Genomic DNA, 17138 nt, shown 5'->3' with positions numbered 1-17138 from the left:
GCAATTGCACTATACTGGGGAACAAACTTCCTATAGTAACCAGCGGTGCCCAAAAAAGCTATAACCTGTTTCTTGGTCATGGGAACTGGCCACTGAACTATAGACTACACCTTAGCTGGTGCTGGCTTCAGGTGCCCACCACCCATTCTGTGCCCTGAGTACAACACTTCTGCCATACCCACTAGACACTTTTCAGGTTTCAGTGTCAGTCCTGCTTCCCTAACCCTGTTTAGCACTGCTGCTACTTGAACTGAGTGAGTTTCCCATGTATTACTGAACACAGCAATAACATCCAGGTATGCCCTTGCGTAACCCTGCATCCCTTCCAGTAACCTTTTGACCAAGCGTTGAAGGTAGCCGGGGCATTTTTCATATCAAATGGCATACAGTAACTGAAAACTAATATAGGCCACTTGGAGTGATAAATGCTGACTTCTCCCTAGCTTCCCGGGTCAGAGGTATTTGCCAGTAATCTTTGACAAATCCGTACTTGTCAGACACCTTGTCCCTGCAAGCTCTTCTAAGAGCTCATCCATGCGGGGCATTGGATAAGCATTTTACACTGTCTGAGCATTGAGCTGCCGGTAGTCCACACAGAACCAAGTGGTTCTGTCCTTCTTAGGCACTAAGGCTACCGGACAAGCCCAAGGGCTCTGAGAGGGTACAATTATCCCTAGGGCCAGCATCTTCTCCACTTCCCTCTCTGTACTCCCTTTCACCTATGCAGATACCCAATAGGCATGCTTATGCAGAGGTCTCTGATCACCAGTGTGCACTGGATGGTCAGTGATGTGTGTCCTTCCTGGCTTATCCGTGAAAAGACCCTATGCTGCTCTAGCATAGCCTTTGCCTGCACTCTCTGCTGTGCGCTGAGCTGGGACCCTATCTCTACCTGCTCTACTGTGCCCCCTGCCTAGATTCCCATAGGAGGGCATTGCTCGCTGGGTCCCCCATCGGTGGGCTACAGATAGCCATCACTACAGCCACACAGTTGAAAATATTCCTTAAGCATATTAATATGATAAATCCTATTTCTACCTGTCTCTCCATCTAGCTGTACAACATAGTTGCATTAATTCATCCTCCTGAGAACCATATACGTTCCAATTTGGTAGCCCGGTGGCCTGTTAGAACATTGGTTCTGAAAGTCCCAGCTCAAAGTACCGTGCACAACAGTACATACACTATTAAACAGTTGTTAATAAAATATAGTTTATATATCCTAAGTTTCTGGGTATGGGGAATAGAATCTAAAGCTGCACTTTATTTTCTTAGCCTATATTCCCCACACACTATAGAATAGACTTGGACTATAATGGACTAAAAATCCCCTCACAACCTTATCTAAGGTTGGAAAACCCATGAACCCCTATATAGGTTCTGGGTGACCTGGGCAGTAACTGGGTATTCCCCATAACCTAGGGACCCCTTATAGTTACAGGGACACTTGTTATCCCTTTCCACCATTTACCTTTCTGGGATGTGCAGAAGCAGGGAACCCTAGCAGTGAGCCGTGCAAGCGTTTTCAAGGGGAGATATTGCCGGGACAATGTGCCTATATGTATACGGGAATCAAGCATGATTCTCAGGTACATTTTTGAGGTATATATATAACTTGTGAGATACCGCTCACAACAATATAGGTGTAATCATAAAGTACAGTGTAGTTCCTGCTGGTGCAAAGAGGATAATGCAGACAAACATAAACACATAGGGAGACAAAGAGTCCTCCTTAAAGATCCTCATTAACTGCACAGCAAAGCTAGGAATAATCTGCAGGGTTTAAATACCCACTATATGAGTAACTTAATTGGCTGTAAAGGTACAGGTAAGCAATCGCTCCCAGCACGGTGGGAGGGCAATTGCCACTAAAAGCCAAATGGCAAAAATAAGAAATATTTTATTAATAAACCAAAGCGGCGCATAATACATAACACATACTCAAAACTATCCATAGTGCATCTACCGGTTGAATAGTTGAGTTCTCACAGTCTAATTTGGTCATCGATTGTATTTATCCAGAGCCTAGGAATAACCAATGAATTAAGACACAGTCTCTACATCCCCCGTTTTATTTATTTATTTAATTACTGTACTTATGAGGTTGACTGAGCTGTCTACCACTTTACTTGAGAGGTAGAGGTACCTTTAAGGATCGCACAGCATGGGAGTATATAAGAGGGTAGCGCTACTCTGTCTATCACCTCCCACCTTGAGAAAGTGCCAGCCCCCTATGCGTGAAACGTACATCGGCATGACATCATCGCGTTGACGTCGTGGAGGAGGAAGTAACGGGTGAGATCGTTCCTTATGCGGTGGTAGTCATTGGTTGCTTACTGCACTTGCTATATTTATATACTGGGCGCAGTGTATTGTATGCTGTTTGTATCTGCTCTGAAATTTATCTTTGAGCACACCGATGAGAACTCTGACCTGATGGTTTGCCTTATAGCATAGGTCTGCTTATATTGCATTGCACTCCACCCTGAGTTAAAGAGACGTGATTGGCATTTGAATTCTGACATCAATTTACTGACTTTGTCCCATTTATCACGATCAACTCACCTGGTTCAGGGATCTATATTAAGATTATTTCGGATTTATCCACTGATTATCCCTGTACTGGTTGTCACCCGTTATATATATATATATGTTTAAATTGTTTTTATGATAGTTTTGAGTATGTGTTATGTATTATGCGCCACTTTGGTTTATTAATAAAATATTTATTATTTTTGCCATTTGGCTTTTAGTGGCAATTGCCCTCCCACAGTGCTGGGAGCGATTGCTTACCTGTACCTTTACAGCCAATTAAGTTACTCATATAGTGGGTATTTAAACCCTGCAGATTATTCCTAGCTTTGCTGTGCAGTTAATGAGAATCTTTCAGGAGGACTCTTTGTCTCCTTATGTGTTTACATTTTTGGGGTATCCAGTAACTCTGGACCCTGACTACCTAGACACATGCTGACAACACTTTCTCCGCAAAAAACTCCCTTGAAACTCATACCCTAGCAATCCCTGCTTACCGGCATCCCTGGAAAGGCAAAAACACACAAATCCTTTATAGTCGCACATTTACAGTTTATGCAAGTACAACAGTTAGGCTCAAGAGCTGACACTCTTGAACGCCAAAACATGGATCAGAGGTAACTAAACGGGCTTAACCTTTATTTGAGAGCCTGGTTACCTCCTCACCATCACACATAGTCAAATAAAAGGTCAAAAACAGAGGGGATACTTTGTGGAAATTAATGCTTTGCAGCTTATATTAAAGGGCTTTATTGAACACCAAGACAGATTTAAGATATGCCAAAAAAACATAGATTTTACAGTACACTAAATGAGTATGCAGTTCAGTCACTACTTTCGGATTAAAGGTACATTTTTTTATTAAACAGGAAAAAGTAGGGCATGCAAAAGATAACTGACTAAAGTACAGTTTAATACATGAGAACTTTTAGATCCTCATGTTCTCAGACTTTGACTGAATTCCTACACTGAGAAATACAACTAATATTTGGCTCAAGCATACTATACATATTGCCCGATGACTAGCACAGGAGAAACAACATAAATTAAAAGTCTGATTATTAATTAAAAATGTAGAGAATTCAGAACAAAGGTAATGCCTGTGTTGCTTGCCATTAGTGATTGACATAACATAACGCTACTAATCTAAGCACTGAACGCTGACTTTCACATGTCAAAAAAATGAGAATGTGTTGATAAAAATACAGTACGAAATTCCTAGCAAATTAAACACTGAAGGTCAAATCTACTCGAGATGTCTAAAAAAAAAAACAGTGCCCAGTTCAGGTGCGTTTGTACTATTTTGATGTTTGAGAGTAAATGGCATCTCATGTTAGCTTAGGAAACCAAAAATCCATTGCAGACAGCATAAGAAGGATTGTTTAATGTTAACATTGATAAAACCATTGTCACATTCTCACACAGTGCATCTCAAAGCAGCAGCTTGTGTATGGGATGTAAGTAACCCTCAAAAGTGAAAGACTTGTATAAGCTACACAAATTATAATCATGCCCCGGCAAGTTTCTAATCAGAAACAGTACAAAAAAGCATTTTTAGAAGCCAAAGGCAAATAAATCCACTCTCATCCCAAAACACAGTATCTCAAAACATTTGCAAGCACCAGAATAAATTCATGTACTCTGAAATATGGATTATTATAGGCTAAAGCAGTAAAATTCCAGGCATTATTGAAAACCCTTCTCTCTGGTTAAAATTCCGGGCATTATCCAATCAGTAATGCCCGGAATTTAAGCAGCTTGCAATGTGTAGTTTTCAATGTGTTTATTTCCAGCCAATCAGCTTTCAGAACAGCTGAGACAGGGCAGGGGATTCGTCCGAATGAAGTAACAGCTCTGAGAAAGGGCAGGGGATTGGTCAGGACGAATCAGCCACGTGTTGACTCCTCCCCCTCACTAGCTGACTGAGATTTTCTGAGCAGATTCAGTTGAATTGTGGGAGGGGGGAGAGGAGGGAGAGGGGAGGGGAGGGAGGGAGACTGCAAAGAAGTAAGTGGCTGTCTGCAGTTTGTTTGTGGCTGCAGTTTGTGTGTGAGTGTATCAGTAGCAGTGTGTGTGTGTGTGTGTGTGTGTGTGTGTGTGTGTGTGTGTGTGTGTGTGTGTGTGTGTGTTTGTGTGTGTGTGTTGTTTTATATCTGTGTAGAGGTGCTGTGTGTGTATAGAGCTCCGGTGTGTGTGTGTTTATGGGTGTAGCATGGGTGTAGCATGTGTGTGTAGCAGAAGTTTGTGTGTGTGTGCAGAGGTGCTGTGTTGTGTGTAGAGGTGCTGTGTTGTGTGAATAGGTGCTGTATATAGAGGTGCAGTGTTGTGTGTGTGTATATTGTGTGTGTAGAGGTGCTGTGTTGTGTATAGAGGTTCCGTGTGTGTGTGTGTGTGTGTGTGTGTGTGTGTGTGTGTGTGTGTGTGTGTGTGTGTGTGTGTGTGTGTGTGTGTGTAGGTGCTGTGTTGTGTGTAGAGTTGGGTGGGGAGAGAGTGCAAAGTTTAGTAAGTGGCTGCATTTTTTATTGTGGCTGCAATGTGTGTGTGTGTGTGTGTGTTGTGCTGTTGTATGTGTAGCAGCAGTTTGTGTGTGTGTGTAGAGCTGATGTGTGTGAGTGTATAGAGCTACTGTGTGTGTATAGAGCTCCAGTGTGTGTGTGTGTGTGTGTGTGTGTGTGTGTGTGTGTGTTGTGCTGTTGTATGTGTAGCAGCAGTTTGTGTATGTGTGTAGAGCTGATGTGTGTGTGTATAGAGCTAGTGTGTGTGTGTGTGTGTGTGTGTGTGTGTGTGTGTGTGTGTGTGTGTGTGTGTGTGTGTGTGTGTGTGTGTTGTGCTGTTGTATGTGTAGCAGCAGTTTGTGTATGTGTGTAGAGCTGATGTGTGTGTGTATAGAGCTGATGTGTGTGTGTATAGAGCTAGTGTGTGTGTGTGTGTGTGTGTGTGTGTGTATAGAGCTGATGTGTGTGTGTATAGAGCTAGTGTGTGTGTGTGTGTGTGTGTGTGTGTGTGTGTGTGTGTGTGTGTGTGTGTGTGTATAGAGCTCCAGTGTGGGTGTGTGTGGGGGGGGGGTGTGTGTGTATACACATAGCGGCCGGCAGTGTGTGGATAATATAAATATCAGCAATGTAAGCGTATATAGAGGTGGTTTCATATATTTACCATTTTATTTTAATAAAAAAATCTATTTAACTATACAAAAGTGTCTATTATTTATTAAATAAGCCTACATTTAACTTATAATAGTAATAATCGCCTCAGAACAGGGCATTACTGGCCAATAATGCCCTGGCTGGAAGAGTTGAAGGCCCGAGGCGAAGCCGAGGGACTTTATCCCAGCCAGGGCATTATTGGCCAGTAATGCCCTGTTCTGAGGGGATTATTACTTAATTATATGCATGGTGTCTGTGCAAAGGATCTACAAAAATACACAGTAACTACAAAAATAACCACGTGGCAAACCTATTCAATAACTCTGTCTTGACACTACTTCAATGAATTAATTTTCTTCATGTATTTATTTAATCTACTTTGCCAAGTTTTCCCTTTAAAGCGTGCTAGTAATGTATATCTATTTCAGATTTTTAATCAGGGTTATATGTTTTTTCTCCAGGAGAAAGAAGCAAGACTGTTTACTTGTATTTTACTCTTGCACAAAACTGACAAGCTTTTAAAACACATTATTAAATGTAAACTCTTGTGAAAAAAGTGTCCTCTTCAGCAAAATAAGCTCAAAATGATTTATTGCCAATATGATAGGTAGAGCACAGACACAGACTTAACACAGTGAAGGTAAGGAGGATGACCCTGATAAACCCTTTAAGTGTACAAGGTTGCCTGCTCCCAGCCAGGCCATGTTGGGTCTTGGCTATTCTACCGAGTGCACAATTACCCACTTCATTATGAGGACTGGGGGAGGAGAAAAGAGGATTGATGGGAAACTTAACAACAGTTCTTTTAACTCAACGCTTCCATGTGCAAGCAGCAGACATGGACAGGCTAACATGGGTCAGCACTACCTGTTACAATGTCTCTACAAACAGAAATAGATGCTGATCTGGTTCTGACAGCATGTATTATGCTCATAGTTGCGTACACTTGATAAAATGGTGAACATGTTTTGCATACAACCTTTACACATTCTTTTGCTAATAGCAGAATTTAAATTAATTTGCAGAAATGTTTGTGGAGGAAACTGAGAGACATTCACATATTTCTAAAGTTTACCTCTGCATAATACTGTAGTGACCACGGTTATTCTAACACAAACCAGTGGCAATCGCCAAAAAGACCCAGGTACACCCAGGTACATGCTGGATACATGCCTTAAATTTGCCTTAAACTAGACCCAGCATTTCTGCATTGATTAATGGCCCATCAGATTAACAGCGGGGGTCCCTGGCAGTCCCATTCAAACCTGCTGTGTTAATCCTATGGGTCATTAGTCAATGCAGAAATGCCTTAAACTTGCCTTAAACTAGCCAGGTTACACCCAGCATGTACCCAGCATGTAACCGGGCTAGTTTAAGGCAAGCTTTAGAATACTCTGTGTCTCGTCTGTACTTATTACCATTCAATTACTCCTGTTTAAACTACTTCCTTTTTTCAAATCTCAGTTTTATGTAAAGCCATGCATGGCTTTATTTTACTGGCCAATCTGTACACAGGAGGCAATCACAAAAAACAAATCTGACTTTTAATACTTTGGCCTTTTCCTAATGTAAAACACAGAGAGACCCAATGCTATATCCAACATGATAAATAATATAGTTAAATACTTATATGTTTATCTTCTCATACGTGAGGGTCACTGACTGTAGTTAAATTCTTTGGCCAAAGCTTTTTTAAGCTTGCAGACCACGTCAAGTTGTGCCCCCTTTTTTATATTTTTTCGGCATACAGCTGTGAATGGCCAGTCTATTAAGACTTCTTCCTCTTTAGAGAGGCAAAGAAAATGTTTGCAGAGATAGTGTTAAGACTTTTAGAAAAAGAGGTCACATCTTCATGATGTCTGCAAGCTTACAAATGTTTTGGACAAAGAATTTAACTAAGTGACCCTCATTTACTGTATGAGAGAAGAACAGATAAGTATTTAACTATATGATTAGTCATGTTGGATGCAGCATTGGGGTTTTCTCTCTTTTGTTAATACATTTCACAAACCCAGTTGCACACCTTTTTGACTGAATATATACAGTATGGTGTGTGTGGTCTGGGTTTTGAGCTTACACGAGTGTTGTGTGCCTTTTCATAAATATCTGCCACTTTACACCTCTCTGTTATTGTTGAATAATACAATATGAATTAATCCACGAAAAGAAGAGCTCAAAACTAAAGCTGTGAACCTGAGGCAACGGTTGTTAGAATATCTTACATACTGTGCTCTGCTGTCATTGGTGTCAAAGAAGAGCCTACAGTACGTGTAGGTAACCATCAGATTGTATACTTTACTTTCCTAGATTTGACATGAGTGTTTTCCTATATTGTTTGCAGGTATTCCATTGACAGAAGCAGTGATCCTGGGAGATATTTTTATGTTGACATTACCACAGGAGCATTGATGACAGCTAGGCCTTTGGACAGAGAAGAAGTGTCTTGGCATAACATCACTATTTTAGCTATGGAGATGAGTAAGTGAGAAATATAGATTAATAATACAAAATGTTTATATGAGGAAATAATACAAACGTGTTTAATGGCCATTCAAAAAGAAAAGAATTATCATAGATTAGTAATAGGCGTTTGTCTGCATTTTCTAAACTGGCAAGTAGTGCGAGTAAAGGTGCTTTTTCGGGGGGAAAATAAAGGAAAGTGTGTGTGTGTGTGTGTGTGCATCACTGGTTAAAGGCAATGTCACAATCTGTTCCCTTTCATTCTATGTTTGATGTTGTCATTATAAATATTAACTTGGGCAGTAGAATGAGTAAAGCTACTTTTTTTGTGTGGGGGGGGGGAGACACACTCTGGTAACAACGTTGTGTTACTTGCACTGTCTTATCGCTAGCATGTTACGTAACGTTTGATATTTTCTAAATATAAATACACTAGCTGATATACCCGGTATTGCCCAGGATTAAATTTTCCTGCTCCCCCTCTCTCTCCGCTCCTCCTCTTCACAGCTGCGTTCCCCCTCCCCCCACCCCCCCGGCGTTCACATGTCCGATTCCCCCCTTTCCCAGCTTGCCCCCCCTCCCCCTTCACAGCTCCATTCCCCCCTTGACTTGTGAGGCAGTGACAGGGTGGGTGCGAGGCAGTGACTGGGTGGGTGCGAGGCAGTGACTTTGGCAGTGACTGGGTGGGTGGTAGTGACACTTGTCAGTCACTGGGTGGGTGGGTGGCAGTGACTGGGTGGGTGTTAGGCAGTGACTGGGTGGGTGTTAGGCAGTGACTGGGTAGGTGGGAGGCAGTGACTGGGTGGGTGGGAGGCAGTGACTGACAGTGACTGGATTTGTGGGTGGGTGGGATGCAGTGACTGGGTTGGCAGTAACATGGTGGGTGGGAAGCAGTGGGTGGGTGGGTGGTTAGGTGGGAGCCGGCGGCAATGTGAGGCGGGAGCGTGTAGGGTGTGAGGGCCGGCGGGTTGAGGTGAGGCGGCGTGCCGCTCGTGTTGGAGGGTGTGAGGGGCGGCGGGTTGTTAGGCGCGACGGCTGGGTTTGGGTGGTGTGACTGTCACACCCTGTAGAGACATCAGCCCACCACCCGGCCAATCACAGGGGGCACAAATACACACACAAACATTATTTCAGTCTTATATATATAGATTTTTCTGGGAAAATGTTATTAATATAAAAACAATATAGTTCACATGTTACTTTGAATATAAAAAATACAACTACTGTGTTTTCAATACTTACAGTATTTGTTTAAACTCTTCCTATTTCAAATGTCTGAGGACACTATTGAAACTGCCAGCTGTGCAATATCTTGAGTTCTTAATTAACTGTTCTATTCTTATTTTTATGTGGAAAGATTTAAGCCTCTTACTGATTTTTACAAACTATTCACTAATGTTTTTTTTTCACAGAAAATACCAGAGCAAAACAAAAACATGTTAATAGAATCCTTTTAATAAACATGAAAGTGATGCCTCAGTTTAAATATAAAAATACCTTTGCTTACTGTACATAACATTTTGTTGTTTGTTTTCACATTTGTTTCACGTTCATTCTTCCAAAGGAAGAGCATCATTCATTTTTTAGTTTACACTACAAGCTCAGAGAAAGTTATTTTCTTTTTGCATATTAATGTAGCCAGTATCGATATTATTTACCAATTGAGAGCTTACAGATGCAGCAGATGTTATTCGAACAAATCACAGTGCCGTTTTCGTGTGCGCTGCTGTACTCCACGCGGCATTAACGCGGCCAATTGCCCCAGGCACCCGTGTGTATCGCGGTTACTTTGTTTGAATTTCATGGATTCTGTTTCTTTGTGTGCAATTAAATGAATGAATTGCAATGTGTTCAGTACTGTGCTACTGTGCTACTGTGTCGATTTCAGGTGTTTAAAAACCAGAACTCTAAAATGCCATTTTCTGCACTCTCCTGCACTCGCGTCTTAAGGTGGTAAGGTTGGAAGAAATCACGCGCCATGACATCGGTATTCCAAGGTATACAACGTGTGATGTGTTCGAATAACGGCCGTTGCATCTGTACCTTTAAAATTTACAGCTAAGAAACTGTTAAACTAATCTAGCTCTTTTTTTATACTCAGGGAGAGAGGGGGGGGGGGAATGAGACAGGAGGGCCCCTCGCAACAGCGACAAGAAGTGATTGTGCATTACATTTGTCCCAGATTGTAGCACCAACGACTAGAGAGGACCCCCCCCCCAATAATGAGAGCACTCAAACCACTTTCAATAAATGAGATAGGATAAGTAGCCACCAGTGAATCCCCTTTTGATGAATGTATCATCCCCTATAATAGTGGTCTCAATGGTATTCTATAGGATTAGAGACCTTCCGCACATGGACTCTAATAGAGTGGGAGGATGAAGCAAATTAATTACATAACGAAGGGTTAATTGTGGAATGATGAGCACATATAAAATTGTTTTATTCAGGAGCTGTGCTCCAACATATAAAAAGTTGGGGTTTAAAAGGGACAAGATCCCTTGTATGCAATGAAGAAGCCTTTTAATGCTTGTGAATTAAGATATTGAAGATCGGCAGAACAGAGTGCCCCTGTGAGGCTATTCACCCTGGTACTCGGTTAAAAGCGTATGCTTTGAGGAAATATAACTGGTCTAGATAGCTCTATGGAAAATTAGTATCTCACAGTATCCATATCTTGTCTCATAACCCATAAGTATATTAATTTTTGGGTATGGGGTGTTGCTTGATAATCAGGTACAAAAACTGTCGCAATGTGTTTCAGGTGTATATAAATTTCATGACCAGTCCTCCAGGACTTGTGTCATTATGTTATGTAATTCCTGTGCTTCATCCTCCCACTTTATTAGAGTCCAAGTGCGGAAGGTCTCTAATCCTATAGAATACCATTGAGACCACTGTTATAGGGGATGATACATTCATCAAAAGGGGATTCACTGGTGGCTTCTTAGCCTATCTCATTTATTGAAAGTGGTTTGAGTGCTCTCATTATTGGGGTTCTATTTTTTTTTTTATCTCTAGTCCGTTTGTCTATCTACTGTATTTTTTACCCAGTATTTCACAATAAATACTGAATCATTTTTAGCTAGCATATTGATAGTTAACAGATATTTGTGAATGTGTAAACTCTGAAGGTGTCACAGGTATTTTTTATCACATACGTACGGTATATAGTACAGTAAGTAGAGAATAAGAAATGGATAAGTTTAAAACAACCACACTGCTTCTGTAATGTATTATGTCTCCCAGCTTCATTTTCTTACTATAAACAAGCACAATGTTTTTTGAGAGCTTGTGGCCTTTGCAAAAATTAATTTCATGGCTGTTCAAGCTAAAGGTTGCGCTGTTCTCACAATCCCATTCTTTAACCATTTGAACAACTTTAAACCTTTTTTTTTATTATTTGGTCCTGTTGTGTATTATTGGACATTATGTCATTGGATTATTTTAGATAAATATGTGCAAGTTTTCATGCGGTAATTCATTGTACATTCCTGCATAATGATGATCAAATCAGGAATATTAGCATGAATACTATTACTATATTGTATTCTTACATTCATATCAATTTGCAGTAAGTGCATGGATACAAATTATACTACTTCACTGTGCAACATATAGTTCCAATACTATAAATTGATGGAAGACTCAACATAAGAAAAAAATGCTAAAAGCAAAATATTGGTAAAAGGGAATTCTTGTCCCGAAAAGAGATGTGCAAAGCTGTCCCAGTTCACATTGTGAAAATGATCTAAAAAATGTTGAGAAATTTGAGACGTGTTAGAGCAAAGTCTATTGGTTGATTTGCATATACATTTATTTGAGACAATATTTGGGAAACATTCAGCATATTTTTTCTGATACAGTATGTTGCTAAGAACGTAGCTCTGTGCAGCCATAAATGAAAAAAATGTGCAGAATAATAATGAATTGTACAAATGGAAAGCGAGTGCTGAAACTGAGAAAACGGAATATCCAGGGCTATATTTACTAAGTGGTGATAAGCCATAAGACACCTTACCTCTTAATAAAAATGTTAGTAGTATGTTTTTATTAATATTGGCGTCCCACGTGCTATATAAATACACCTTCAAACAACACACCAAATGAGCAAACCTAAGATGCTTGAGAAATATGCTAATCAGATATGCAAATGACTCATATTTGTATAACTACCCAAATCAATCTGTGAATATTCACACTTTGAATACACAAATAAATGCCATATTTGTGGCGAATTCAAATGTTGGTGAAGAATTTGTCCATCTCTACCTCTTAGGAAACATAGCCCTTAATGTGTCATAGAACTTGAAAGCACATTGGATGAGGAAAATAGAATAATAATAGGTAAGAGTGTTTTGAGGTGCTAGGGCATAGACATAAATGTAAAATTAATGACAAAATGACAAATGTAGGTGAGATACATTTGAGCACATAGTTACATATTAGATTACGTTGAAACAATACATATGTCTATCTAGTTCAACTTTTGTTGAATTCTACTGTAATTGGGTGAGATGTTCATACTATATTTGTAGTTCTATGTATCAAAAAGGAAATCACATCAAAAATCACAATAAAACATTTGCCAATTACATCTCATATGAGAAAAACAAATCCTTTCTGACCCCAGTACTGCAAATCAGATGTCCCGCTAGGTCAACGCCATTCCTATGCGTAACTCACTTGGAATATCCCTGAATATCTTCCCATTCTACAAAGATATCTAATCATTTCTAAACCATATCTCCTTTATCTGAATAGTTGTGATGGAAGTGGGTAAAGTACAGTATGACGAATTAAAGGTGAAGAGCAGTACAGAGGCATCCTCTCTAAAGTGGGAAATAGTTGACATAGGCTGGAAGATCTGTTTGATAGATGCATGGCTAGAGGAATCTCAATGCAATAACTAACAAAGTTGTAAACACTAAGGAAAAATGAAGTTGGGAATGACAGGAATTGTTGCTCAATTCTTGTTATAAAGAAAGTCAGCATAAGATTTCCTAGTGGAACATTTGATAGAAATGAGTGCAAAATATAGAAAGTTGGCTTGCAAGTTGAACCTTATTTAACCAAGTTTAGAGGTTAGCAGAGCTGGAATAATAGCATAATTGGGACTAAAGTACCAATTTGGGACCCCTCCCCCCTGAAACCCTCCCATACCCCTGGGAGTGTACACACAATCCCAATACAGCCGCAGGTGCACCATTTAGCCAGCAGGGAGCGTGTTCAGTGCACACATATACATATAAAACATGCTTACCTGCAATCATTTCGGTGTGATAGTGAACAGTTTCAGCTCAATTTCTGCCAAAACAGTCAGCGCAGTCCCAGTTCCAACAACATAAACCTTCTGCTCTGTTTTCTTTTTTAAATAATCATATTTTAACAGAAAATATACATGCCATCAATTGAAATATGCTGTCATGCAAACCCTCATGCACACTCACAAACATCGCCACATACACACTCAATAGCCCACATACCCTCACAGACTACTCCTGTCCATACACAGACACACACACACACACAAAGTCTTCCCCAATTAAAAATACTGTTTCATTTTTATGCATGTTTTATAACTTTCGTTTTCAAAGTGCACAGTATATTCCAAATGGTGACTGTAAACCATAATTAATTGTTTTTAATCAGATTTCAGGATTAATTATTGGTGGCATTGTTCATTTAACATGTACTATTTAGCATGTGATCTTTATAGTCAAATAAATATAAAGGTGACAACTTATTTTATCTCCTTTCAGATAATCCAACGAAGATTGGAAGTGTGCCTGTTATGGTAAAAGTTTTAGATGTTAATGACAATGCACCAATGTTCACCAAATTCTATGAAACCTTCATGTGTGAAAATGCTAAAGCTGGACAGGTAAGCATTTTGAATACTGAATGTTTTTTTGTATTCGGGTGTATAAATGTCATTTGAAATGCATTTACAAACTCCACCATTTGTTCAATGAGACTGAATCTCTCTGGACCGTAAATTATAATATGACCAAAATGTTAAAAAAATAAATGTTGGAAAACTTGCAGATGCACAAATATCTATCATTATATACATTTAATAAACTTCTTAAATTGGTATGCCACCGATTTTAGATCTGTATATTACTTATTTTTATGATGTGGAAAATTATAATTTTACACTAATGCAACTTTACTATATCTCACTGTGATTTTCTTTTCAGATATCATACATGAAGATAGAGCACTTGCACATTCAGCAAATTAAAAATGTAGTTTTAATATTGTGGATTCGTTTTTTACATTGGATACAAAACAATTGAAGTGTATCAACATGTGGTACATTTTCATGCTGTAATGCTTACATTTCAGAGGGGAAGGGAGATTTAGGCAGCGTTACCAAAAATCATGGCTGTGGTGTCCTAATTTTAACCGGTCTGGGTTTCAGTTACTGACAGGATCTTATCATACAGTATCTTGTGGAGAATAAAATCACTGGACACATAATATTCTGATCTAGAAAAATGTGTTAAATCAATATTGTGATCCCATAAAGAGATATGATTAAGAAATAACTATGTCTATATCAATGTATATTCATGTAATGAGACCTATAATTTTGATTCTTGTTATTTTAAAAAATTAACATTAGAGATGTGGTTGACTGTGCAATAATTCCCCTAAAGCTTTTTGAAGGCTTTTGAATGTCACAAAACATTTTATTGAAGGCTATTTATTTAGTTTATAGTGTAAGAAAAAATATGCTAGCTGATATTTTTTTTAAATGTTGTATGTGTAAAATTCACAACTTTTTACAAAAGTTTAACAAACACATTCAACAAAATAAGCACCAATAAGAGATTGGGAACTGGGCATTTTTAGCTTTGCCTTATTAGGAGAAAAACCTACAGCATATGACAGGGAAAAGCTATCACTTGTGCTCAGAAAATCCAGTCTAGTGACCTTGATTGGCAACTTCAACATGTACAGGGAGATTATGAATGTTTCCATTAAAAATTAGTCAATTGATGGTATTTTATCCACGAAACCCTCAATTCTGCTTTGGTGTCGTCTGCTTTTGAATTGGCCCATAGCTCTTTTCTATGTCCCTCTTTCTTTTTATACTTTAACATGTTTCAGAATTTTCCACAGTAAGGATTTGAAGAGATATCCTGCATTCTTTCAACTCTGGTAATATTAAGATTGTTTGTTGTCTTTTTTTTTTAGCTCATTCAGACTGTAAGTGCAATAGATCAAGATGATCCACAAGAGGGTCAACACATATATTACAGCTTGGCTCCTGAGACAGCTAATAACCCAAACTTCACTCTAAGGGACAACCAAGGTAATCTAATTTAAGTCATAATACTCAGATCCTCTGTTGATTATGCATTACTTGAATTTTACGAGTACTATAAAAAATAAACATGTTTAATACTGATATTGAGTAACTAGGATGCACTATTAATAGTAAGATATATGGAAATAAAAGGCAACATTACATTCTTCTGTAGCATCAAAATGACTCAATAAAATGGACCAAATGCAAATATTAGCATAGGTGACCAATGTATGAAACATGTCAATATTGTTTCTAATATTTGATGCAGCTCTCTAGGGTCATCTTACAAACTCCCCCTCAAATAATGCACCAAAGCAAACAATTGACCACGCAGCACTGCTTCTTGGAGCGTGTTCAAATGTATGATTGATGGGTTCAATTCACACACTTCACGAACCAGTGCTGCTTGGTCAATTGTTTGCTTCAGTGCACAATTTGAGGGGATGGTTGTAGGAAGAATTAGGGGAGCAGATAGTCAGTGTAATATTATATATGGGGTATACACTGCATTCTATGGGACATTAAGTCCACTCCATCTGCTCACGTTTATTTATATGATGAGTGATGGAATCAATTTACATGTGAACAGGTGGGGGGTTGGAGGGACTTAATGATCCTTAGCCTGTCTACCATTAATACAATATCATACTGACTATCCCTCCCCTAACTCTTCTTAGAACCACCCCTTTAAATCATGTACTGAAGCAAATGGTGCAAAATAGGCATAAAAACAACTATATACACAGTTGTATTTATAACACTGTAGCCCCTTTTCCCCATGACTAAGGGAAACTACCTGTACTGCCGTTACCTGCATGGCTTACAGGAGGCCAAAGTCTCTGCCGCTGGGACTGGGAGCCTGGGGTGGTCTCGTTTCTTGGATGACAGCGCCTCCACCTGTGAGGGATCCTAGCACAGCAGGAATACCCCTCTGAAAGGAATCCACTTCTCAGTTTACTGTTTGCCTTGCCTTACAGACTTGTGCAGTCCTGGAACACTTCCCCTGATATTTACTGCAGCCTGGATTCACTCACTAAAGCAATACTGTCACACGCCCCTTCTGCTATTGGTTCACTGACCTTTAAGTACTGCCTTCCCACAATGCTCCCTGCTGAGCATAGTCCTTCCTGGATGTCACCAACTGTTCTGCCACAAGCCCCTGGCTTGTTATTCTTGTTTCCTGAGACCGGCTGCTATTGTTACGCAGCGGTCTGTTCCTGTCTCCTGTGCTGAAGCGGAGTACTCTCCTTGTTGACTTCAGTTCCTTGTTTCCTGAGACCGGCTGCTATTGTCACGCAGCGGTCTGTTCCTGTCTCCTGTGCTGAAGCGGAGTACTCTCCTTGTTGACTTCAGCTCCTTGTTTCCTGAGACCGGCTGCTATTGTCACGCAGCGGTCTGTTCCTGTCTCCTGTGCTGAAGCGGAGGTTTCCCCAGTGTTTCTTAAGCTCCCTGGTTCCTGGGGTCTGCTGCTCATTCTCTATTGCAGAGGCCGTGTCCTGGTTCCTGCACTGAAGTGGAGGATTCACCAGCCCACTCAGGACTCTTGCGCTGAAGCACTGGTTTACCAGTGCAGCCAGGCGGTGAGCCCACTCTGGTCTGCCTATCCTTTCCTGAGACCAGTACCATGGGCCATGGTCGCCGCACGCGCAGAGGCCACTCCCGTGCTCCTAAGCTGAAGC

The 17138-nt window shown here is 40.0% G+C and overlaps 1 protein-coding gene across 1 annotated transcript in view; it reads left to right on the top strand.

The window, feature by feature from the left end:
- Positions 1-17138, top strand: part of CDH20 (cadherin 20) — a 107079-nt gene that overhangs the window by 80689 nt on the left and 9252 nt on the right. The window contains exons 8-10 of the mRNA XM_075585889.1: positions 8020-8156; positions 13901-14022; positions 15345-15462. Of these exons, the coding sequence (XP_075442004.1) occupies positions 8020-8156; positions 13901-14022; positions 15345-15462 (377 nt within the window). The remainder of the gene's footprint in view (positions 1-8019; positions 8157-13900; positions 14023-15344; positions 15463-17138) is intronic.

This window comes from Ascaphus truei, chromosome 2 (genome assembly GCF_040206685.1).
Source record: "Ascaphus truei isolate aAscTru1 chromosome 2, aAscTru1.hap1, whole genome shotgun sequence".
NCBI lineage: Eukaryota > Metazoa > Chordata > Amphibia > Anura > Ascaphidae > Ascaphus > Ascaphus truei.
Note: the sequence above shows the minus strand (reverse complement) of the source record. Positions and strands in the feature narration are given on the sequence as shown.